We start from the raw sequence: 24,013 nt of genomic DNA on the forward strand, positions 1-24,013 counted from the left end.
AGGTACCTAAGATGGTGCTGGTAATGACGACTTTGCTGTATTGCTGTATCCCTATACTTGAGAACATGTGACAATAACCTTACAGTAATTCTAATTCCTTTGTTCCCACTCCTAATCCTTGGTCAGAGGAGCATGCGCTTTTAGTCTCGATGACCTCACTGCTCCCCAGAGTTCCACCTGGGCAAGGGCAGCGCATGCGCGGAGAAGGCTCAGGTGAGCTGCAGCAATTCAGGATATTGCACCTGAGATTGGTTTTTTTTTCCATGAGAATGGCAGCAAGGAAAGTTTAAACTGTTATTCATGTGACGCGTTTCCTTTAACATGTAAAATTAATACCAGAAACGTTGAACTTATTTACTCTTAATATGAATCGGGCCTCTGAATGAGTTTACCTGGAAATTCGGTATCTCCCTGTCACCCAAAGTGATCGGTCAGCTATAAACCGGGATAAAAATAGAAAGTGCTGGGGAAACTGCCATAAACAGGACTAGGAAGCCGCCACCGCCTTTATTACCGTCTCAGGGATGTTCAGCAAACTCTCTCTGAAACGTGATCGACAGCAGAGCCTTCGTTCCTTCACGGAGTGAACCTGGATTGAGAGAGGATTTAAATGTTTGGAAGGTAGGTTGGTTGATTTCCAGTGTCTCCTTTTATGTTCATTTGTTGTCATTTTTACTCTTTTTTTTTCAAATGAAGAAACCCAACAAAATGCCCAAGGCCTCCACTGTTTCAGCACCCATATGTCTAACTCCCTGAGCCTTTTTAATTCTGAATTGTCGCGCACAAGAATCAGATCTCTGGGCACTGAAACGAAACTGCTATTGGAAGAATTTAAATATTTGGAGATTAAGACAGTGATTTCTTTTCTGTTTGCAATGCAAATAAGAAAATCCGGTATTGTGGGTTTTCAGTTTCCTGTATACTTTAAAATGAAACGTTCTCTTCATCTTCCTGCCTCAGTAACCCTCCTAACCCTATGGGGGACAGTAGCAAAGTGAGTTACAGGCAGCTCTCTAATAAAGTTTGGAACGTTTATGAACATCTCTAAAACTGATCAATTGGTCATTTTACAAATTGGGATCTTGCTGTATGCAAATTGGATAATATGTTACAATAGTAATTATATTTCAAGCTATTTCATTTTTCTGCAGTAGCTTGTGACATTCTGAGTGTGTGAAAATAATTCAAGTTGTACTTAATTTACTTTAGAAACTGTGATTAATTAGCAGAAGTAAATCTTTATAAAGCCACTGTGGCAGATCACTTGGATGGGAAACTATCCTGTCGTACCAAATAGAATATTCTTGGTTGTGTATTGACTTGAAAAAAAGTTCTGTTTAGTTAAGTACCCTAGATTTTATTTGTAGTTCATTTTTTATTTTAAGGACTGATTCAGTGTACAGAAGAAGAAAGTCAATATGTACTCAACAAATTACATTGTTTTATGCATGTCATTAATTGACTCCCATTTACAATTGCAATTCAACTTAGCATGTTTCCTTTACTTTTTCAGTAGCGCTGCTGCCTGAATCAGAAAATCATGGGATCGGGTTGCACTCTAAAGCACACATTGGAGATTTATATTTCAGTACAGTATGAAGAAGTGCTAATTGTCAAAGGTTCCACCTTTTAAATGAGATTCCAAACCAAAGCCCCATCCAATTTTCCAAGCAGTTGCAAAAGACCCCAAGGTGCAGCTTCATAGAAGCATAGGAGCACTCTCAGTAATGTCCTCACCAATATTTAGATCTAAACCAACACGACTACAGCAAATTATTTGGTCATTTGTTGCTCTGCTGTTTGCAAATTGGCAGCTGTTTCCTCAGCAGCATTGACCACTTCAAAAGTATTTAATTGGCTCTAAAATGCTTTTTGACATCCTGGACATTTTCTTCTTTGAAAGCCTTTTTGGTCAAGCTCAGATGAATGGAAAGTTTATTTTCTCCTGCCACAAATGTCTAATTGGACGGCATCAAGGTTCAAGAGAAAATGAGAACTGCAGATGCTGGAGATCAGAGTCGAAAAGTGTGGTGCTGGAAAAGCACAGCTGGCCAGGAAGCATCGGAGGAGCAGGAGAGTCTATGTTTGAGCATAAGCTCTTCATCAGAAATGTGGGGGATGCCCAAGGGGGCAGAGAGATAAACGGGAGAGGGGTGGGGCTGGGGGGACAGGTAGATGGAAATGCAATAGGTAGATGGAGATGGGAGGTGATGTTGATAGGTCAGAGCAGAGTGTGGAGTGGATGGGTGGGAAAGAAGATAGACAGACAGATAGAACAGATCAAGAGGGCAGTGCTGAGTTGGAGGATTGGATCTGGGATAAGGTAGGTGGGGGGGAGGGGAGGTGAGGAAACTGGTGAAATCAACATTGATCCCATGTGGTTGGAGAGTCCCAAGATGAAAATGAAGTGTTCTTCCTCCAGGCATCGGGGCTAGAATCTGGCAGTGGAGGAGGCCCAGGATTTGCATGTCCTTGGAGGAGTGGGGGGGAGTGGGGGGGGGGTGGGGGGAGTTGAAATGTTCAGCCACAGGGTGGTGAGGTTGTTTAGTGCATGTGTCTCTGAGATGTTCTCTGAAACGTTCTGCAAGTTGGCAGCCTCTCTCCCCAATGTAGAAGAGACCATATCAGGAGCAACAGACACAGTAGATGACATGTGTGCAGATGCAGGAAAATCTCTGCCTATAGCCTCCAACCTCATGGTCCAGGAACCCCGCACCACCCGATTCTACTTCCTATCTAAAATTCACAAACCCTACTGCCCCTGTTGAACCATCGTCTCAGCCTGCTCCTGCCCCACCAAACTTATTTCCACATATCTTAACACCGTCCTGTCCCCCTTGATCCAGGACCTCCCCACACACATTCAAGACACCATCCACGCCCTCCACCTCCATGACTTTCGGTTCCCTGGCCACCAATGCCTCATCTTCTCCATGGACATCCAGTCCCTATACACATCCATCCGCCATGACAAAGGCCCCCAAGCCGTCCGTTTTTCCTCTCCCATTAACCCAACCAGTACCCTTCCACCAACACACTCTCTTGATTGGCTGAATCAACAATTTCTCCTTCGAATCCTTCCACTTCCTCCAGACCAAAGGGGTAGCCATGGGCACACACATGGGACCCAGCTATGCCTGCCTCTTTGGGCACGTGGAAAATTCCATCTTCAGTAGCTATACTGGCACCATTCTCCACCTTTTCCTCTACAACATCGATGACTATATTGACACCATTTCATGCTCCCATGAGGAAGTTGAACAGTTCATCAACTTCGTGACCAGCTTCCACCTCAAGTTCAGCTGGACCATCTCGGACACCTCCATCCCCTTCCTGGACTTCTCAATCTCTATTTCTGGCGACCGAATCAATATGGACATCTACTACAAACCCACCGACTCCTGCAGCTACCGGGACTACACCTCCTTCCACTCTATCTCTTGTAAAAATGATATCCCTTACTCCCAATTCCTCTGCCTCTGTCTCGTCTGCTCCCAGGAGGATCAATCCCATTGTAGAAAATCCCAGATGGCTTCATTCTTCAAGGACTGCAATATCCCCTCCTACGTGGTCAAAGATACTCTCCAGTGCATTTCCTCCACTTCCCGCACCTCTGCCCTTGAACCCCGCCCCTCCAATTACAACAAGGACAGAACACCCCTGGTCCTCACCTTTCACCCCACCAACTTCCGGATGCAACGTAACATCCTCTGCCATTTCAGCCACCTACAAACAGACCCCATCACCAAGGATATATTTCCCTCCCTACCCCTATCTGTGTTCTCCCATTAACCCAACCAGTACCCTTCCACCAACACACTCACTTGATTGGCTGAATCAACAATTTCTCCTTCGAATCCTTCCACTTCCTCCAGACCAAAGGGGTAGCCATGGGCACACACATGGGACCCAGAGACCATTCCCTTTGCAACTCCCTTGCTAGGCCCATGCCCCTCACCAACCCACCTTCCACTCCCAGCACCTTCTCTTGCCACTGCAGGAAGTGTAAAACCTCTGCGCACACCTCTCCCCTCACCTCCATCCAAGACCCCACAGGATCCTTTTATATCTGGCAGAGATTTTACTGCACCTGCACACATGTCATCTACTGTGTCTGTTCTCCCAACGTGGTCTCCTCTACTTTGGCGAGACAGGACGCCAACTTGCTGAATGTTTCAGAGAACATCTCTGGGACACATGCACTAAACAACCCCACTGGCCTGTGACCAAACACTCCAACTCCCCCTCCCAATCTGCCAATGACATGTAAGTCATGGGCCAGCTCCACCGCCAGATTCTAGCCACCCTGATACCGAGAGGATGAACGCCTCATCTTCTGTCTTGGGTCCCTCCAACCACATGGGATTAATGTTGATTTCAACAGTTTCCTCATCTTCCCTCCCCTATCTTATCCCAGATCCAACCCTCCAACTCGGCACCATCCTCTTGATCTGTCTAATCTGTCCATCTTCTTTCCCACCTATCTGCTCCACTCTCCACTCCGGCCTATCACCTTCACCCCCCCACCACCATCTACCTGTTGCATTCCCAGCTACCTTTACGCCCCCCCCACATTACTGTTGAAGAGTTCATGCTTGAAACATCGACTCTCCTGCTGCTCTGACTGGCTGTGCTTTTCAGTGCCACACTTTTTTACTTTGATCTCCAGCATCTTCAGTTCTTACTTTCTTCCAAAAGTTGAAAACCCTAATTGAACCACTCTGTAACTACTTAAATTCCAAAGATTACAATGCTCTTTGTTTAATCGCAATATGTATTTTGACTTTTGGAGTTCAGGTATCTATCTTGTGGCCTACGTTGCATTCCCTCCTAGGCAAACTTATCCATCCAAAGTGGTGTCCTAAACTGCTCAGATCCTTCAGGTATGGTCTAATTAGGGCCTTGTATAACTGAAGGATGGCTATTATCCTTTTATGAAACAGCATTTAATTAGTTTTTTTATTATTTCCTGTTCATGTTCATAATATCTTAATGATCTATGTATTTGGGCCCCACAAGTCTTTGTTTCTTGCTTTTCACATTAAGCAAATTTTTTTTTAATATTTAGCATCAAAATGCTTGAGTTGCCATGTGTTCACGTTGAAATTCATATGGCACAATTTTCACTACTCACTTAGTATTTCAATGTCTCCTTGCATTTTCTGCTTCCATTTATCCTGATTACAGCACTGTCTTTCTTCCTATTGTTGCTAAATTTGGAACTGTGACTTCCTATCCCATCATCTAAGTATTAAGAAGTATTTTCAATCATTGAGGCCCCAACGTAGGTCCTTCAGGACTTTACTAGCTACACCTTTTCAATAACAGTACCTGATCATTATTTCCTACTGTCTGATTCCTTCCATTCTATCAGTTTCTTTACTGAGGCAATAATTTTTCGCAATTTACAATCTTCAATTTTAGCTACCAGTGTCTTTTGAGGCAACTTTACCAAATACCCCTTGAAAGTTCACAGAACTGTATTCTATAGACATTCTGTTGCCCACTATTTTAGCCAACTCTTCAAATTGTTTCATCAGGTTTGTCAGACATGACTTACCCGATGTAACTGTCAGGTAGAAGCCAGTGTTGTAACTGTACTGAAACAATGTGGAAAATTGCTCAGGTATGTCTTGTACACAAAAAGCAGGACAAATCCAACCCAGTCACTTACTGCCCCATCAGTTTACTTTCAATCATCAGTAAAGTGATGGAAGGTGTCATCAACAGTGCTAGCATGCAGCACCCTGCCCAGCAATAACCTGCTCACTGTTGCTCAGTTTGGGTTCTACCAGGGCTACTCAGCTCCTGACCTCATTATAGCTGTGGTTCATACATGGAAAATAGGACTGAATTCCAGAGGTGAGGGGAAAGAAACAGGCTGTAACATCAAGGCTGCATTTGACTAAGTGTGGCACCAAGTAGCCCTTGCAAAACTGGAATCAATGGAAATCTTGAGGAAAACTCTCCAATGGTTGGAGTCATACCTGACACATAAATGGTTTTGGTTGTTAGGGATCAGCCACTTCATCCCCAGAACATCTGTGCAGGAGTTCCTCAGGATAGTGTCCAAAGCCCAGCCATTTTCAGCTGCTTCATCAATGACCTTCGCTCCGTCATAACGTCAGAAGTAGGAATGTTTGCCAATGATTGCGCTGTTCGCAATTCTCAGATACTGAAGCAGCCCATGTTCAAATGCAATAAGATCTGGGCAATATCCAGACTTGAGCTGACAAGTGGCAACTAATGTATGTGCCACACAAATGCTAGGCTGTGACCTTCACCAATAAGAGACAATCTAACAACTGCCCTTTGACATTTAGTGGTGTTACCTTCACTGAACATCACCCCCCCCCCTCCACCCCATCCAGTTTCCCTCTGTCACCTTTCTTAAACTACCATCCATAATTCTGGATTAGTGGTGCTGGAAGAGCACAGCAGTTCAGGCAGCATCCAAGTAGCTTCGAAATCGACGTTTCTGGCAAAAGCCCTTCATCAGGAATAATTCCTGAACTGCTGTGCTCTTCCAGCGCCACTAATCTAGAATCTGGTTTCCAGCATCTGCAGTCATTGTTTTTACCATCCATAATTTTCCATTCTAAAGAACAGATCTTAATTAGATTAGATTAGATTACTTAGTGTGGAAACAGGCCCTTCGGCCCAACAAGTCCACACCGCCCCGCCGAAGCGTAACCCACCCATACCCCTACATCTACATCTACCCCTTACCTAACACTACGGGCATTTTAGCATGGCCAATTCACCTGACCTGCACATCTTTGGACTGTGGGAGGAAACCGGAGCACCCGGAGGAAACCCACGCAGACACGGGGAGAATGTGCAAACTCCACACAGTCAGTCGCCTGAGGCGGGATATGAACCCGGGTCTCCGGCGCTGCGAGGCAGCAGTGCTAACCACTGAAATAACCTTTTGTAGATTTTAGTTTAGACAATGTCCTTACCTATAAAATCAGAAGATGAAAACTAACCTCTTATCCTGGAGTTTTTATTTTGCTCTTTAGTACAGTTAATTTCTCTATTACAGTTCCCTTGCTAATGTTATTTTTCATGTTTGTATAATGGTATCCTTGGAGTGTGTGGCATACTGACCTCTATTCTACTCCAAATTCTGATGCAAAGTAATTATTCATCTGTATTCATACAGATTGGGACACATAGTCCATTGTACCTATACCAGCCCTCTGAATAAGCTATTAGTTAGCCCCACTTACCTTGTCTTTCCTTGTAGCTCAGGATTATTTTGGTTTTTGAAAGCTAATGTATCTGCTTTCATTACCCATAATGCAACGCATGTCAGATGATCGCAACTAGTTGAGTTTGAAAAAAAATGTTCCTTGTGTTTTTACCAATTTCTTTATACATTCATGGGATGAGGACATTGCTGGCTAGGCAGCATTTATTGCCCCTCACTAATTTGCCCAGAGGGCAGTTAAGTGTCAACCACATTGCTGTGGTTCTGGAGTCGCATTTAGGCCAGACCAGGTCAGGATGGCAGCTTCCTTCTCAAAAGGGCTTTAGTCAACCAAATGGGCTTTTCCTATAATTGACAATGGTCATCATTAGATTCTTAATTCCTGATATTTATTGAATTTAAATTCCACCATCTGCTGTGGCAGGATTCAAATCCAGGTCCCCAGAACTTTCTCTGAATTAACAGTCCATGATAATACCACTGGTCATTGCCTCCCAATCTCTCATTATATTAAATCTTGATTGTTGTACCACTCGTAAAAGTTTAGCGCTATTTTGTCAGAATATTGATTAGTTTGAAGTCTCTTTTAATTACCTGATAAATTTTGAGGTGAAAACTGTTGTTGGATAGAGCTCCTGACCCACCCTGTGTGACTGAAAAATAACATATTGTGAAACTGGTTTGAAAGGAAATTCAGACTGTGATTGACCTTATCAGTATCTAGGCGGAAAATGTGTTGCTGGAAAAGTGCAGCAGGTCAGGCAGCATCAAAGGAGCAGGAGAATCGACGTTTTGGGCATGAGCCCTTCTTCAGGAATGAGGAAATTGTGCCCAGCAGGCTAAGATAAAAGGTAGGGAGGAGGGACTTGGGGGGAGGGGCGTTGGAAATGCGATTGGTGGAAGGAGGTTAAGGTGAGAGTGATAGGCTGGAGTGGGGGTGGGGGCGGAGAGGTCAGGAAGAAGATTGCAGGTTAGGAAGGTAGTGCTGAGTTCAAGGGTTGGGACTGAGACAAGGTAGGGGGAGGGGAAATGAGGAAACTGGAGTTCATCCCTTGTGGTTGGAGGGTTCCTAGGCGGAAGATGAAGCGGTCTTCCTTCAGCCGTCGTGTTGCTATGGTCTGGCGATGGAGGAATCCAAGGACCTGCATGTCCTTGGTGGAGTGGGAGGGGGAGATGAAGTGTTGAGCCATGGGGTGGTTGGGTTGGTTGGTCCGGGTGTCCCAGAGGTGTTCTCTGAAACGTTCCGCAAGTAGGCGGCCTGTCTCCCCAATATAGAGGAGGCCACATTGGGTGCAGCGGCTGCAGTAAATGATGTGTGTGGAGGTGCAGGTGAATTTGTGGCGGATATGGAAGGATCCCTTGGGGCCTTGGAGGGAAGTAAGGGGGGAGGTGTGGGCGCAAGTTTTGCATTTCTTGCGGTTGCAGGGGAAGGTGCCAGAAGTGGAGGTTGGGTTGGCGGAGGGTGTGGGTCTGATGAGGGAGTCACGGAGGGAGTGGTCTTTTCGGAACGCTGATAGGGGAGGGGAGTGAAATATATCCCTGGTGGTGGGGTCCGTTTGGAGGTGACGGAAATGACGACGGGATGATACGATGTATAAGGAGGTTGGTGGGGTGGTAGGTGAGGACCAGCGGCGTTCTGTCCTGGTGGTGATTGGAGAGGCGGGGCTCAAGGGTGGAGGAGTGGGAAGTGGAGGAGATGCGGTGGAGAGCATCGTCGATCACGCCTGGGGGGAAATTGCGGTCTTTGAAGAAGGCGGCCATCTGGGTTGTACAGTATTGGAACTGGTCCTCCTGGGAGCAGATGCGGCGGAGACTAAGGATTTGGGAATATGGGATGGCGTTTTTACAGGGGGCAGGGTGGGAGGAGGTGTAGTCTAGGTAGCTGTGGGAGTTGGTCGGTTTATAGTAAATGTCCGTGTTGATTTGGTCACCCGAGATAGAAATGGAGAGGTCTAGGAAGGGGAGGGAGGAGTCTGAGACGGTCCAGGTAAATTTGAGGTCAGGGTGGAAGGTGTTGGTAAAGTGGATGAACTGTTCAACCTCCTCATGGGAGCACAAGGCAGCGCCGATACAATCATCCTCAACCTCTCCACCCCTCTCACCCACTCCAACCTCTCACCCTCGGAATGTGCAGCCCTCCACTCCCTCTATTCCAACCCCAACCTCACTATCAAACTGGCAGACAAGGGAGGCATGGTAGTAGTTTGGCGCACCGACCTTTACACCGCTGAGGCTAAACACCAGCTCGGGGACACCTCCTACTGCCCCCTTGACCATGACCCCACCTCCCACCACCAAACCATCATCTCCCAGACCATCCATAACCTCATCACCTCAGGGGATCTCCCATCCACTGCCTTCAACCTCATAGTCCCACAACCCCGCACCGCCTGTTTCTACCTCCTGCCCAAAATCCACAAACTTGACTGCTCCGGCCAACCCATTGTCTCAGCCTGCTCCTGCCCCACCGAACTCATCTCTGCATACCTCAACATGGTCCTGTCCCCCTTAATCCAAGAACTCCCCACCTACGTTTGGGATACCACTCACGCCCTCCACCTCCTCCATGATTTTCGCTTCCCCGGTCCCCAATGCCTTATCTTCACCATGAACATCCAGTCCCTGTACATCTCCATCCCCCATCACGAAGGACTCAAAGCCCTCCGCTTCTTCCTTTCCTGCCGTACCAACCAGTACCCTTCCACTGACACCCTCCTTCGACTGACTGAACTGGTCCTCACCCTGAACAACTTCTCTTTCCAATCCTTCCACTTCCTCCAAACCAAAGGAGTAGCCATGGGCACCTGCATGGGCCCCAGCTATGCCTGCTTCTTCGTGGGATATGTGGAACAGTCCATCTTCCGCAGCTACACTGGCACCACCCCCCATCTTTTCCTCCGCTCACACCCCTTATCAGTATCTAATATCCTCTCATTATTCAATGATGGAAAGAGCTGCAAATAGTGCCACACAGTGTAGACAAGCCCTTGGTTTTAGGTCTCGTCTAAAAATGGCAGTTCCAACAATATGAAGTGAGAATCTCTGCTTTAATTTTGTGCTTAAGTCCCTGAAGTAGAATTTGAACAACAACCTTCTGACTCCTCGATAAAAGTGCTGCCCACTGAGCCAATGTACAATATTTCTACATCAAATAACTCTCAATTTCCTGGTAAATCACAATGGGTTATTGCACAATAAAACTGAGGTGATTGCATCAATTAATAGTCTTGCAGCATGTGTTTGTATGTGAACAACTAAACTGAGCAAACACACTAGGTTTACAGTCAAACCTTGGCGAATATTGAAGCAATATAATGTTACAATTTAATTTTCTGGCTCAGGAAATGATTTTGAAGCTACCATTCTGACATGGAAAATGTACATATAAATACATGTTTTGAACTGAATATTTGGCCTCTGTTCAAGTCATTGGAATGATTGGAAGCCAAGTTACACCCAGCGCCAAGCCCCTGTAAATCCCAACCAATAATGAACTAAACCTGCTGCCACACATTCCCTACTACATACTACATTGAGTAAGCATGTGAAGTGTTTTTCGAAGGTTTCATCATCTAGGATGTGAAATGACCTGATAAACACTTGAATCTGTCTAAGGCCTGGGATATCTTTTGAATCTCTGAGCTATGTTATAGTTTCACCATACCTTGGTGAGGGCACTCTCTTCAGGTCACCCAATATTGATGTTAACACCCACAAAGATATGGTGGTGGTCTTGATGTATAACCTCAATGTGATGCTGATTGTAACCTCCTATAGTCCTACATGCCTTTGTGATATTTGTGCTCCTGCAGTTTTGGACTTTGGTGTGAGGTGTAACAATGGTGCAGTGATAGTGTCCCAACCTCTGAGGTTCAAGACTCAACTGTGCCAGAGATGTGTAAAAATATTTGTGAACAGGTTGATTAGAAAATATCTAACAATGGGAAGCACGATAGTCTTCTTCAATATTGTTGTCATCTTGTTGTCATATCTACCTCATCTAATGATAATTGAAGTTGAAGTTCAACTCAAGCTAGGTAATTGTACTTTTTCTTTTCTGGTGCATATGATTCAGTGCCACATGGACTGATGGGTTGCCCTGCGTATTTTCAGTTTTAAAAGTATGAACTAAGGATTAAAGATTGTTCTTTGGTAAGGTAAATGCCAACAATGAATCATTATAGCACCGAGCAAAATTCTGTGCTCCATGTAAGTAGTCTGGAAGTAATCACCCACCTTCAATAAACTTGAACTCATTGAGAGCTTTATTTCTCGCATTCTGGCTCCACATTAAATCCTGTTAACCCATCACTTCTGCTACTGATTGACCTACTTTTGTTTCCAGTCTGGTAATATCTTGATTATTATAATTTTGGTTTGCAAACTTTACACAGCCAGCAACTCCCTGTCTCCTTAACTTACTCTAGCACTATAACCTGAGTTCTTTGTACTCCTCCAATTCTAGTCTCTAACACTTGTCTGATTTTAAACACTACCATTGACAACCAGGCTTTCAACAAATTAGGACCCAAGCTCTGTAATTTTTGCCTGAAAATATCTCCGTTTTCTGTCTGTCGTCTTTTACATGCTTCTTTAAATTTACCTATTTGGCCAAGTTTGGCTCAATTTCAAATTTTGCCTCCTCATAATTGCTAATTTTGATGCATCTTGGTTATTTTATTGCACTACTTAATGTAAGATTTTATAATTATGTAATTTTAATGTATCTGATTTGAAAGGGCCTTATGAACGTTTGATATAGGATTGATTTTTCTTTTCCCCAATGTACACAGATGAACAACAGTGGAAGCCCAACATTTGCAGGAGTGACTCCAGTCAACTTGCTCACAACATTTGCTGCTTTCCATGTGGCAAGTACAAACAAGTCCAAGAATTTGAGCATGCCCCTGGAGCTGTCTGTCAAAAACTCAAGTACAGAGGAGCAAAGGTTTTTCTTGGAGACGCCAGCAGCACAGGCAATCTCTGGGATATTTGTTTGGGCGGCTCTGATTGTGACATTTCACCAGGTGAGATTGAATGTATGAATTATGAGCAAAAGTGGCTTCATTTAGCACCAATCACAGCTTCTTTGACCAAGCTAAATCACAAACCAACCTTCCCAGGGAACTCTGGGCCAAGAGCATTAAACCTGTTGTTCAATTGTTGCAGTCCATCAAGAACTGGTTCAAAGGTAGAAGACAGAGGGTGGTGGTGGAGGGTTGTATTTCAGACTGGAGGCCTGTGACCAGTGGAATGCCACAAGGATCATTGCTGGGTCTACTACTTTTCATCATTTACATAAATGATTTGGATGTGAGCATAAGAGGTATAGTTAGTAAGTTTGCAGATGACACCAAAATTGGAGGTGTAGTGGACAGCGAAGAAGATTATCTCAGATTACAACAGGATCTTCATCAGATAGGCCAATGGGCTGAGAAGTGGCTGATGGAGTTTAATATAGGTAAAAGTGAGGTGCTGCATTTTGAGAAAGCAAATCTTAGCAGGACTTGTACACTTAATGGTAAGGTCCTAGAGAATGTTGCTGAACAAAGAGACCTTCGAGTGCAGGTTCATAGCTCCTTGAAAGTGGAATTGCAGGTAGATAGGAGAGTGAAGAAGGCATTTGGTATGCCTTCCTTTAATGGTCAGAGAGGTGAAAGATATAGAAGAGACCTGAGGGGCAATTTTTCACGCAGAGGGTGGTACGTGTATGAAATGAGCTGAAATGAGAGGAAGTGGTCGAGGCTGGTACAATTGCAACGTTTAAAAGGCATCTGGATGGGTATATGAATAGGAAGGGTTTGGAGGGATATGGGCTGGTTGCTGGCAGGTGGGACTAGATTAGGTTGAGGTATTTGGTCGGCATGGACAAGTTGGACCAAAGGGTCTGTTTCTGTGCTCTAAGACATCTCCAAGACTCTATGATTAATTGAAATGAATGATTTATACAAGCAATGCAGTTCCCATCCCATGGGTTGGTGAATAAATAAACCGTGTGAGGGGTGCAGTGTCGAACATACCTTTTGAAAGCATATAATTTAAATTATGGGGTGTTGATTGTTTATCATGGAATTTAAAACCATTGAAACTGTCCAAATGCTCTTGTATTTATGCTCCACAAGAACCTCTCATTCCTCTTCTTTTAATTATGTTCAATCTTGTGTGTATCTGGCTTTCCCTTAAATGCATCTACACAACTGAAGTCAACTATTTAATGTGGTATTTTATTTATTGTTCTGAAGAGATAAATCTCTCCCACTTGTAAAATGAATTATTTAATAAAATAGCCATTTTATATTTATGATCGTTAGCTTCAGTCTTCCCCACAGAGTAGATGGTGTAGCTTTACATTCCTCTGATCACAATCATGACCTCTAACTGGGAAGTGAATGAGGGCATGGACTGTTTTCCAAGTGTTAGATTGACTAGTACCATTCACAGCTCGGACTGAACAGAGAACTGGGCCACTTGAAGTGCAGGAGGTGCTAATGAAATGATGTGGGCTGTGCTATAATTGCACAGGGAGAACAGCATTAGGGGAAAGTACTGGTTGTTTATTTTAAAAGCTACACTTAAATTTTAAAATGTTCACAGTGAGTACCTTCGTTACTTCTTTGAGTAATTAAAATGGATCCAAAGTCCTTATATGCAACAGGTGGTTAATCATTCACAAAAATCCAATGATCATTTACCATAAACTGGTTCTAAACTGGAAATCTGGTCAGAATCTGCATAATAAACTGGTACCAGAACATCAGCTATCATGTCTTGCTGTAAATATGGTTTACAAGCAACAAATGTTCAGTGTGAATTGGTGATGAAATGATCATTAGGTTTTAAAGTCTTAAAGATTGCAGGTGAAAGAAAGTAGCGAGGGTTTACAAAATCTTTTACTTATGGTGTTATCCCATAGAATGCTGGAACGTGAAGCTTTGCCTCTAGTTGTGACAACAGTTTGGTGCTGGTACTATTGCCTCAAGATCATGTGTCCCATTTCAGATCCTTGAGTATGAAATCGAGGCTGACATTTCCAGTGCAACACTGTTGGAGTACTGCCATTGTTGAGAGTATTGTCTTTTTGGATGAGGTGTCAGTCCAGAGCTTGTCTGCTCCCTGACATAGGCGAGATTCGACAAACCACTTCCCATAACCTACTTACTATCCTGACTAACATTTATAGATTATTTGCAGATGACCTCATTGCATGCAGCAATGTCATACCAAAAAACAATCCAAGTACTGTGTTTTCTACATTACAGCTAGTTAAAATAGTACTTACGGTATTGCTAATGTTCTAAAGTGTTTTGAAACAATTTGGAAATCTGAAGAACATTATATGATTGTAAAGTTCCCTTTTGTAGTATGATGGGATACATTTAGCATCACACCTTGAACCTGAACTGTTAGCATAGCTTTAGTACAATACTACTATTTGACTTGACTTTGACCCAATTATTGACTTTGCAATTTTAACTCTAAAGCAATTACCTGCAGTCTTGACTCCAGAGAACAACGTTATACATGCAATTCAGTTTCTGCTGATGATGTTTGACGATGTATGTTAGACCAAGGTTGCTGGACTGTTGCATGTACTGGGATATTAGAATACCCATACAAATTTCTTTCAAGCATAGATTTGTTTCTCAATTCTACACCATACCTGACACTGTGTTGTGCTCTCCAAAGAATCTACACTGTTGGAGGTGTGGAATGTTTGGTTAAGAAAATAAGGCATTCAAATTATTTTAGCTTCATAAAATGCAAATAGGTACATTTAGAATATTTGATGAAGTTTAAATCCACATTCCTATTAATGTTACCACCAGAAACTCAATGTGAATTATATCATTCTGGATGTAGGTTTGTTTACTGAGCTGGAAGGTTCATTTTCAGACATTTTGTCACCATACCAGGTAACCTCATCAGTGAACCTCCGGATGAAGCTCATTATATCATTCTAATTTAGGACTTCTCAACCAAAGAGACAATAGTGCTAAGACTGAGGGACAGGATGGACATGTATTTGGAAAGGCAAGGACTGATTAGGGATAGTCAACATGGCTTTGTGCGTGGGAAATCATATCTCACAAACTTGATTGAGTTTTTTGAAGAAGCAACAAAGAAGATTGATGAGGGCAGAGCAGTAAATGTGATCTATATGGACTTCAGTAAGGCATTCGACAAGGTTCCCCATGGGAGACTGATTAGCAAAGTTAGATCTCATGGAATACAGGGAGAACTAGCCATTTGGATACAGAACTGGCTCAAAGGTAGATGACTGAGGGTCGAGGTGGAGGGTTGTTTTTCAGACTGGAGGCCTGTGACCAGTGGAGTGCCACAAGGATCAGTGCTGGGTCCTCTACTTTTTGTCATTTACATAAATGATTTGGATGTGAGCATAAGTGGTACAGTTAGTAAGTTTGCAGATGATACCAAAATTGGAGGTATAGTGGACAGCGAAGAGGGTTACCTCAGATTACAACAGGATCTTGACCAGATGGGCCAATGGGCTGAGAAGTGGCAGATGGAGTTTAATTTAGATAAATGCGAGGTGCTGCATTTTGGGAAAGCAAATCTTAGCAGGACTTATACACTTAATGGTAAGGCCCTAGGGAGTGTTGAGAGGCATTTGGATGAATAGGAAGGGTTTGGAGGGATATGGGCCAGGTGCTGGCAGGTGGGACTAGATTGGGTTGGAATATCTGGTCGGCGTGGACAGGTTGGACTGAAGGGTCTGTTTCCATGCTGTACATCTCGATGACTCTATAACGGAAACAAAATACTGCATGAGCAAGAAAAATGAAATGAAAATAGAAATTGTTGGAAAATTAATGGGTTAATCAGTATTTCAGTTTGGTGAGCTGTTGTATAATCTTGTATTTTTCACTTTCTAATCAACTTTCTAATCAACTAGGAGCAGGAGTCAGCCTGTTCTGTTATTTAGTAAAATCATGGGTGAACCAATGATAGGCCTCAACTCCACATTTAGAGATCTATCAGCAGGAACTTAGCATGGGAAAAGTGGGAAGAAATAAAGGTTTGTGATGGTGGAGGGATGAGTGATTCGGTGAAAAAAAGCAGGAAGGGGGTCAGGTGATACAGTGCAAAAGCAAGTAAAAGAAAAAAATAGTATCAAGATGTGTAAATGTCAACAGCAGGACCATTCTAGCACTTGTTGCCTAAAGAAGCAGGAACAAAGGGTTATGATGCACTTGCCAAGACTCCTAGGGCCAACTCATTTTAGAATATATTCTCTTGAACTTCAAAGAGAACATGCTAGCAAGTAGATGTAAATGGAACCTGGTTATGGGGTGTTATTTTCTTTAGGCTTTTATGTTCCAGTATTAATTGCAATTTTGTTATGTTCTTCCAATGTACCTGGCTTGTTATGTGGCTACATCCAGTCACATTAAACTTCTTTGATCATGCTTTTTTTCATAATATTGAATGCAGTAACACCTCTTGCTTCCTCATTTCTATCTCATCCTAAAATTCTAAATGCTGCGTTTGTAACAATTTGATTTAGTCTTCCACGCCTTGCTTTCCTATGTTTGAGCACATTTCTCTGGCCAATCTCCTCGTACCCTGCCCAACCATTCTTGTTGCATTATATCCCACGATTCCATTTAATACCTTGTCATGTGAAAAGTGAGTATCAGAGGGCTGTTCTCTTAAAAGGTATTAGATGCTGTTCCTTGATGAATGTTTTGCATAAACCATCTCAGGAGAGGAGGGCTACTACACTTAAATGAGCGAACTAAGCATAGCCTTAGAATCTAACCTGAGACCATTCTATTTTGGATTACTCTGCTTGCTATCAACAACAACCTGTATGTATATAGCACCTTTTGACATCATGAAAACATCCCACAGCATTTTGGGAGCATCTCTGAACTAAATTTGGCATAAGTCCCGTAAGGAAGTATTAGGACCAGGTGATCAATGGGGTGGTCAGAGGCAAGTTTCAAGAAATGCCCTCAATGAAGCAGAGAGGTTCAGGGATTGAATTCAAGAGCTTTGGGCTTAGTCTACTGAAGGCATGGCTATTCAGTGGAGAAATAATGTGACTGTGCAAAATGCCAGAATTGGTTGATTTTGCGGGATTGTAAGGTTGTGGAGATTAGAAGTAGCGATTTGAAATTAAAGGCATGGTCCCAAAGTCTTTTCTACCCCCCACAAGTAATTTCTCTTCTACACTTTGTACAACAATCATTTTAATTGAATAATGTGTTTCTAAAAATGATTATTGACATGTTGTTCCAGTATCATGATGATAATGATGGGAACTCCGAAGTATTCTAAGGTTCTGTATATGTTTTCTGCATTAAACAGTAACTCATGGGGCTATATTTTCCAGGGATGTGTATGTTTCATTGTTTGCCACATAGATAAGATTTGAAGTTCAGATTAGGATGCATTAATCTATCACTCGCAAAGGCAGGCAATGTATGTTACAGAAAGAATGCAATTATTGCCTATCCTGCATAGCAAAGTGCCCTGAATATGACATTCACTATGAATGTCAGTTGTGTTGTATTGAATTATGTTTGATAAAAGCACATTTAAAATTGATAAAAATACACATTTGCAGATGCCACAAAAGTTGGTGGAAAGGGAAATTGCAAAGGGATGCAGTTTACAGATGAGATTGATAGGTTACTTAAGTGGGCAGAACAGAAACAAACCCTTCGGTCCACTCGTCCCTGCCGACCAGATATCCGGAATTAATCTAGTCCCAGTTGCCTGCATTTGGCTCATATCCCTCTCGACTCTTCCTATTCATGTACCCATCCAGATGCCTTTTTAAATGTTGAAATTATACCAGCCTCCATCACTTCCTCTGGCAGGTCATTCCATAAGCACACCACGTCTGTGTGAAAAAGTTGCCCCTTAGGTCCCTTTTAGTGCTTTCCCCTCACTTAAACTTATGCCCTCAAGTTTTGGACTCCTCTACCTAGCAAAAAAAACCTTGGCTATTCACTCTATCTAAGCCGTTCATGATTTTATAAACCTCTATAAAGCTATCCCTCGCCTCTGATGCTCCAAGAAAATAGCCCCAACCTATTCACCCTCTCCTTGTAGCTCAAACCCTCCAACCCAGGCAACACCCTTGTAAATCTTCTCTGCATCCTTTCAAGTTTCACACATCCTTCCTAGCAGGAAGACCAGAACTAAATGCATTATTTCAAAAGTGGTCTAACCGATATCTAGTACAGCCGCAATGTGACCTTCCAACTCCTGTACTCAATGCACTGAGCAATAAAGGCAAGCGTACCAAATGCCTTTACCACTCTGTTTACCTGTGATTCCACTTTCAAGGAACTATGAACGTGCACTCCAAGGTCTCCTTGTTCGGCAACACTCTTCTCTCAGGGTTGCTTTGGAACTCCTTTGCACAGAGAGCTGTGGGGGGCAGAATATTTAAGGCTGAGCTAGATTGTTGATCAGTAGGGGAATTAGGGGTTATGGGGAAATGGCAGGAAAGTGGATGTGAGGAATGTCTGATGACTCATGATCCTATTGAATAGTTGAGCAGGCTCGAAAGGGCCAAACAGCCTACTCATGTTCGTATTAGTTGCACTTAAGCTTAATGGTTAAACATTATAAAATATTCTGTACAGGGTAGGCATGGCTGTTGTTAAATCAACCTTTTACACTAAATTATATTTTGAGTTATATTTTTTGCTGTGTCAAAATTTACAAAGACATTGCACAAGAATCTGCCATTTTCCTAATTTTTTTTCAAAAAAAACGACCTCCTGTTGCTATTGAATATGCTCCAATCACCTTTTCTCACACGTTCTAAACCTTTGCTGCCATTTAGGAAAAAGAAATCCTAATTTTCCCTCTGGACTTTTTAATCTGAAATCGCTGGCATTGTTTTGAAGTGAGAGTTCTGATGATCTGGCTAACACTCTTCACTGAGCCAACATCGAAAAGTCCAGGTTATGTCTTAATTACTGGTTGTGAGATATTGCTGTGAGGATGCCAAGTGTTTAAGTTGTTCCAATAATAACCTAGGTTGTATTCAAAAGCAATTCCTTGTCCATGGGCTATTTTTCTTTGGCTTTTTTTTGTTTATGCACATTGTTAATAGGTGTTTCATTGAACACGGCTCTGACCTGGCTCGAGTACCACACTCTCAACCAGATAGGTTGCTTTGTTTAATTGTCCTAACCTGGAATAAAAGAAAACCAATTTGAATAAGATGTTGTCAGGTGGCCTTCAACAAAGGGGGTTGAACGTTAATGCCTATTGACAATGGAGAAATATGCTTATTTCTATGCTCTAAAAAGGGCAATCTGTTTTCATAAGCCATAGAGGGATTTTTGATATCAGGTTTGAATCATTTGGATTTAAATTAGGGAGAATAAGATTTTTTTAATTTGCATTTCTTTAAATTTCACCTCTTAACAGATATATCAGCATCTCCGACACTACAGCTCACCCAACGAACAGCGCTACATTCTCCGAATCCTTTTCATCGTTCCCATCTATGCCTTTGACTCCTGGCTAAGCTTGCTTTTGATCAGTAATGATCAGTACTATGTTTACTTTGACTCTGTGCGAGATTGTTACGAAGGTGAGTAACCATTGTGAGAGTGGAAATTAGCAATTTTTGATATGTTAAGTTTTAAGCTGTTGAGAAAGAGTCATTATAATAATGCTTAGTGGTCATAACCTTTTGGTCATTTATTGGAGCATCTCACCCCCCTCTCTTGTCTCCTTCCTCCCCCATCAGCAAAATTTGGGGAGACAAAAACAGAAATAGCTGGTGAAACTCAGCAGGTCTGACAGTATCTATGGGGAGAAAGCAGAGTTAATAACTCTTCATCAGAACAGAAAGGTCACTCGACTCAAAAGATTAGCTCTGCTTTCACCCCACAGATACTGCCAGACCTGCTGAGTTTCACTCTTAATTTTTGTTTTTGTTTCAGATCTCCGGCATCCACAGTTCTTTGTTTTATTGAAATTTAGTGAGAACCTGTTTGCCACAATAAATGTGGGAAGTGGGTGGGTCATAAGGATATACATGAATTCACAATAGTGTTGGGTTGGGACTGTTAGAAGCAGGAAGTCATGTGATGAGATTATCAGGAATATGTATAACCAGAATTGATACCCATAAATTACTGTTCCAACTGAACACCAATCTAACCCACTTCAGAAAATGTCAAGAGCCAACCACATTGTCAATTAGTCAGTTGAAAGATGTTGATGAATCTGTTGAGGTAATACTGAAACCAGGTGCCTTTTATGGTCACTTTTTCTAGTGCCACCCTTTAAATAGCCATCTTAAACTTGCTGTGGTAACATTTTAATTCATAGAATGTTGGATTAAGACTCCTGTAACATGCAGAATTATTTCCTGGATTCAATCTTCCAATTTTTTGGCATGTTCGTTGTAATTAATTTTGCTGTGTAAATTGTAAGCTGTTATGCTGAATACAGGGAAGGTGAGGTAAATATAGTCACTGTTTATTTATATTGAAATTCCTTTGGAGAATATTTGTGTTGTCAGTTTCTTCAAAAGGATTAAGAACTACTTTGTATCCTTTCTACCCCCACCCTGGAGAAGGTTATGAAAAATGTTTGATTCACATGTTAAACACAAAGACCAGAGTCATTCTCTTTTTTTTCTTCATTTGGATGAACAATGGAAAATAGCTGTAAATCTACAAACATTTCAAGTATTCAGAAAAAGCCTTCTATGAAACCAACTCTTTGCATTGGTAGATCTTCAAAACATTACATCTGAAACTTTTTTTATTTAGCCAGCTAAGATACTGGGTTAAGTAAACATTTGCAGTGATTTTGTTTTCAATGAAAGATTTTAAGTTTGTTTAATGGTCAGTTATTGCTGAAAGTTATAGTATAAGAGAGGTATCTAGGTTATTGTTTTGACGGTATCAGAGAACAGTAACTTGTATAATTATTGTTGTACTGAGGATTTTTCATGTACAGCTTTGTTAAAAAATGTTTTTTTATTCATGGGATATGTGCATTTGCGAGCAAGTACATTATTTATTGCCCATCCCTTATTGGGTGTGAGAAGATTGTGGTGAGTGGTCACCTTTAACCACTGCAAGCTTGTGCTTGTACACTTGTAGTGCTTTTAAATTTAGAAAAAAAACCTAAGGATTTGACTCAGCAATGAAGGAGTAATGGTCATGTGTTTCCAAGTTAGAATGGTGGAGAAGAACTTGAGATGGTGGTATTTCCATTTACCAGCTGTTTTCCTTTTGGCAGTAAAGGTCACAGAGTTGGAAAGTGCTCTCCAAGTTGCTGCAGTGTTTCATGCAAACACTGCTGCTGCCTTGGGCCAATAGTGCAAGGATTACATTTATATGGTGACAGATGGGCTGTCGTTCAAGTAAGTTGTTTGCCCTGGACCTGTACCTTGTCTAAGACTTTGGGTAGTCAGAAGATGAGTTTCTAGCTGCAGAATATCCACCCTCTGACAGTGGTTAAGTGGCTGATCCAGTTAAGTTTGTGCGGCTCTCTTAAGCCAAAGTAGTATTGTCCCTATTTCTGGGTCAGGAGGCCTCATTTCAAGTCAGTTTGAAAAGTGTGTCATAACATCTCTGAACAAGTTGATTAAAAATTGCTTTGGTTAATATTGTCATGCAAGGATGGCAATGCTATTGCGTATCAAGAGGAGTGGTTAGATGCTTTGAAATCATCATTGTGTTGCAGTTATGACATGAGTGTTATTTGCCATTTATTAGCACTAATCTGAATGTTAAACATGTTTTGCTGCATATGAACAGAAGTTGCTTCATTATCTGAGGGATTGCATTAGCAAATGCAATCTAGAGTGAATATTTCCATTCCTAACTTTCTGTTGCTTGAAAGTCATTGAAACTTGTTGCTTTCACCTGATCAGCATCTCATTTCTCTCATCATATTTATCTTGCTTCCCTTTAAAAGCACCCAAAAAGGATTGAATGAACTGGATTTGTGCTCCATTTGCTCCAAAGTTAATGCCTTAAGCAGATTACACCACATATGCACTAAATCTTTTGCCATTGTGCTTGCATTACAAGTAGCTTTCCTTTTTGCTGCTGACATTCACTGAATGGTAAACAAATAATGAACTTTGTGTGACACAGACCACAGGTTCAGATTCCATATTAGATTTAATTCAGTCATAAGGTGGTTAACCTGGAAGAGCAGGTTTGCTTTTTGGGTGTGTCTTACACAAACACCCAAAGGTGTATCCTCATCTGTATTCAGCATCTCTGTGTGAAGATTGTATTGCAGTGTTACTGTTCAGAACTCCAAAAGCACTTCATTTGGTTGTAAAGTATTTCTGATCAATCTCAAAGTGTAATTCCAATTTGCACAGCAAGCTCCCACGATCAGCATTATGATAATAACTTGATCAATTTTTGCATATTTGAAGGATTAACATTGGTTAAGCCAAAATCCCTTCATAAGTTAAATATAGGTTGTGTTTAAGGGTATCCACATTGCAACAGTGGCTCAGTTCAGAAGTACTTAACTGGCCCGAAAGCACTTTGGAATATCTGAGGTTGGAAGGCACTTTATAAATATAAGTTTTTATTTCTAAAATCTTAAGTGCCGTGCCAGCCATTTTGTTCGAAACCATGGCAGGCACAGTGCTAAACGTGAAAGGTAAAAAAAAAAATTACATACCACAAAACTTTAACATAGCTAAACAACAGTCACTCTCTGCTTTAATGTCTCAGGCATGATCCATCACGGTGTTCCAAGCGAAGATATCAGGCAAACCCCTTTCTTCTTCACCCATTGATTAATCTGCTATGGTTTACCATAGTAGTGCTATAAATGAGTTGGCATGCATCAGAGTCATTGGGGTTCAGTTAAATCTTCCAATTTGACTCAGCTGACTCAGGATAGACAAGGAATCAAAACTTAAAAGTTATAGCCTTCACTTATTATGCTAGACTTTATCACTGGTGCAACAACTTACATTCTTATAACACTGTTAATGCAATAAAATGTCCCAATGGGCATCACAAATGTATTATCAAAACTAATTTGTCATCTAATAAGGCCACATTGGGATGGGTAGTTTTAAGGTACATTGGAAAAGAAGAGAGAGCGAGGCAGAGAAATTTGTGGTGGAAAATTCTAAAGCATGCATCTTAGGTGGTTGACAGCATGGCTACCAGTGAGGAGTCAAACAAAGTCAGGGGCCTCACAAGGCCAATGTTATCAAAGGATCTAGATGATCTAACTAATTATTTGATCTAAGGCCACAGAGGCTTGTCTTGATGATGCAAGACCAGAAAGCTAGCTTGACAGGCTGTTTTGCAGCTGGAAGATGAAGGCCAGTATCCCAAAGCAATTCAATCCAGGTCTTGTTCCTTCAAGGTTGGTCAAAGAGAGTTATTAATGTGGGAGGAAGGCAAAGGGCCTGGGATTCTACGCACATGAGTACTAACTATAACAATATATGAATGGCAGAATCACACTCTATGCTCAGACAAGACCTGGAAACTTTCTAATTAGGGCCATCTCCTGGGACCCATCCTTACCTCAAGAGAAGTGAATCTTTACTACCGATGTGTCAATTTAACTTTTCGAGATAATTGGGTGCATAAATGCTTTATAAATTTTAATTACTGAATCAGTTAGAACCTCTGGAGTCTGGCATTTCCTTTCTGACATGCAAGATTGAATTTCCTCTGCCAGGGTTGTCTTTGAATTATGTATGAATGTACATCTGTTATGTTTCCCAATCTGTGGATTTCGAAATATATTACCTCCAGTGTCAGATTGAGAAGCTAAAATGCAGCCAGAATTTGCAAA

At 42.0% G+C, this 24,013-nt stretch overlaps 1 protein-coding gene across 3 annotated transcripts in view; it reads left to right on the top strand.

Annotated features, from left to right (window-relative positions):
• The first annotated feature begins 208 nt into the window (after positions 1-208).
• Positions 209-24,013, top strand: part of tmem184a (transmembrane protein 184a) — a 47,936-nt gene continuing 24,131 nt past the window's right edge. Inside the window, exons 1-4 of one of the 3 annotated variants that reach the window (XM_072559239.1) lie at positions 209-621; positions 1,514-1,593; positions 12,007-12,240; positions 19,631-19,796. In XM_072559239.1, the coding sequence (XP_072415340.1) occupies positions 12,007-12,240; positions 19,631-19,796 (400 nt within the window). In that variant the 5' untranslated portion in view covers positions 209-621; positions 1,514-1,593. Of the gene's footprint in view, positions 622-1,513; positions 1,594-4,795; positions 4,884-12,006; positions 12,241-19,630; positions 19,797-24,013 lie in introns of those variants that run through there. The other 2 variants (XM_072559237.1, XM_072559238.1) reach the window with 2 other exon arrangements.

This window comes from Chiloscyllium punctatum, chromosome 40 (assembly GCF_047496795.1).
Source record: "Chiloscyllium punctatum isolate Juve2018m chromosome 40, sChiPun1.3, whole genome shotgun sequence".
Taxonomy (NCBI): domain Eukaryota; kingdom Metazoa; phylum Chordata; class Chondrichthyes; order Orectolobiformes; family Hemiscylliidae; genus Chiloscyllium; species Chiloscyllium punctatum.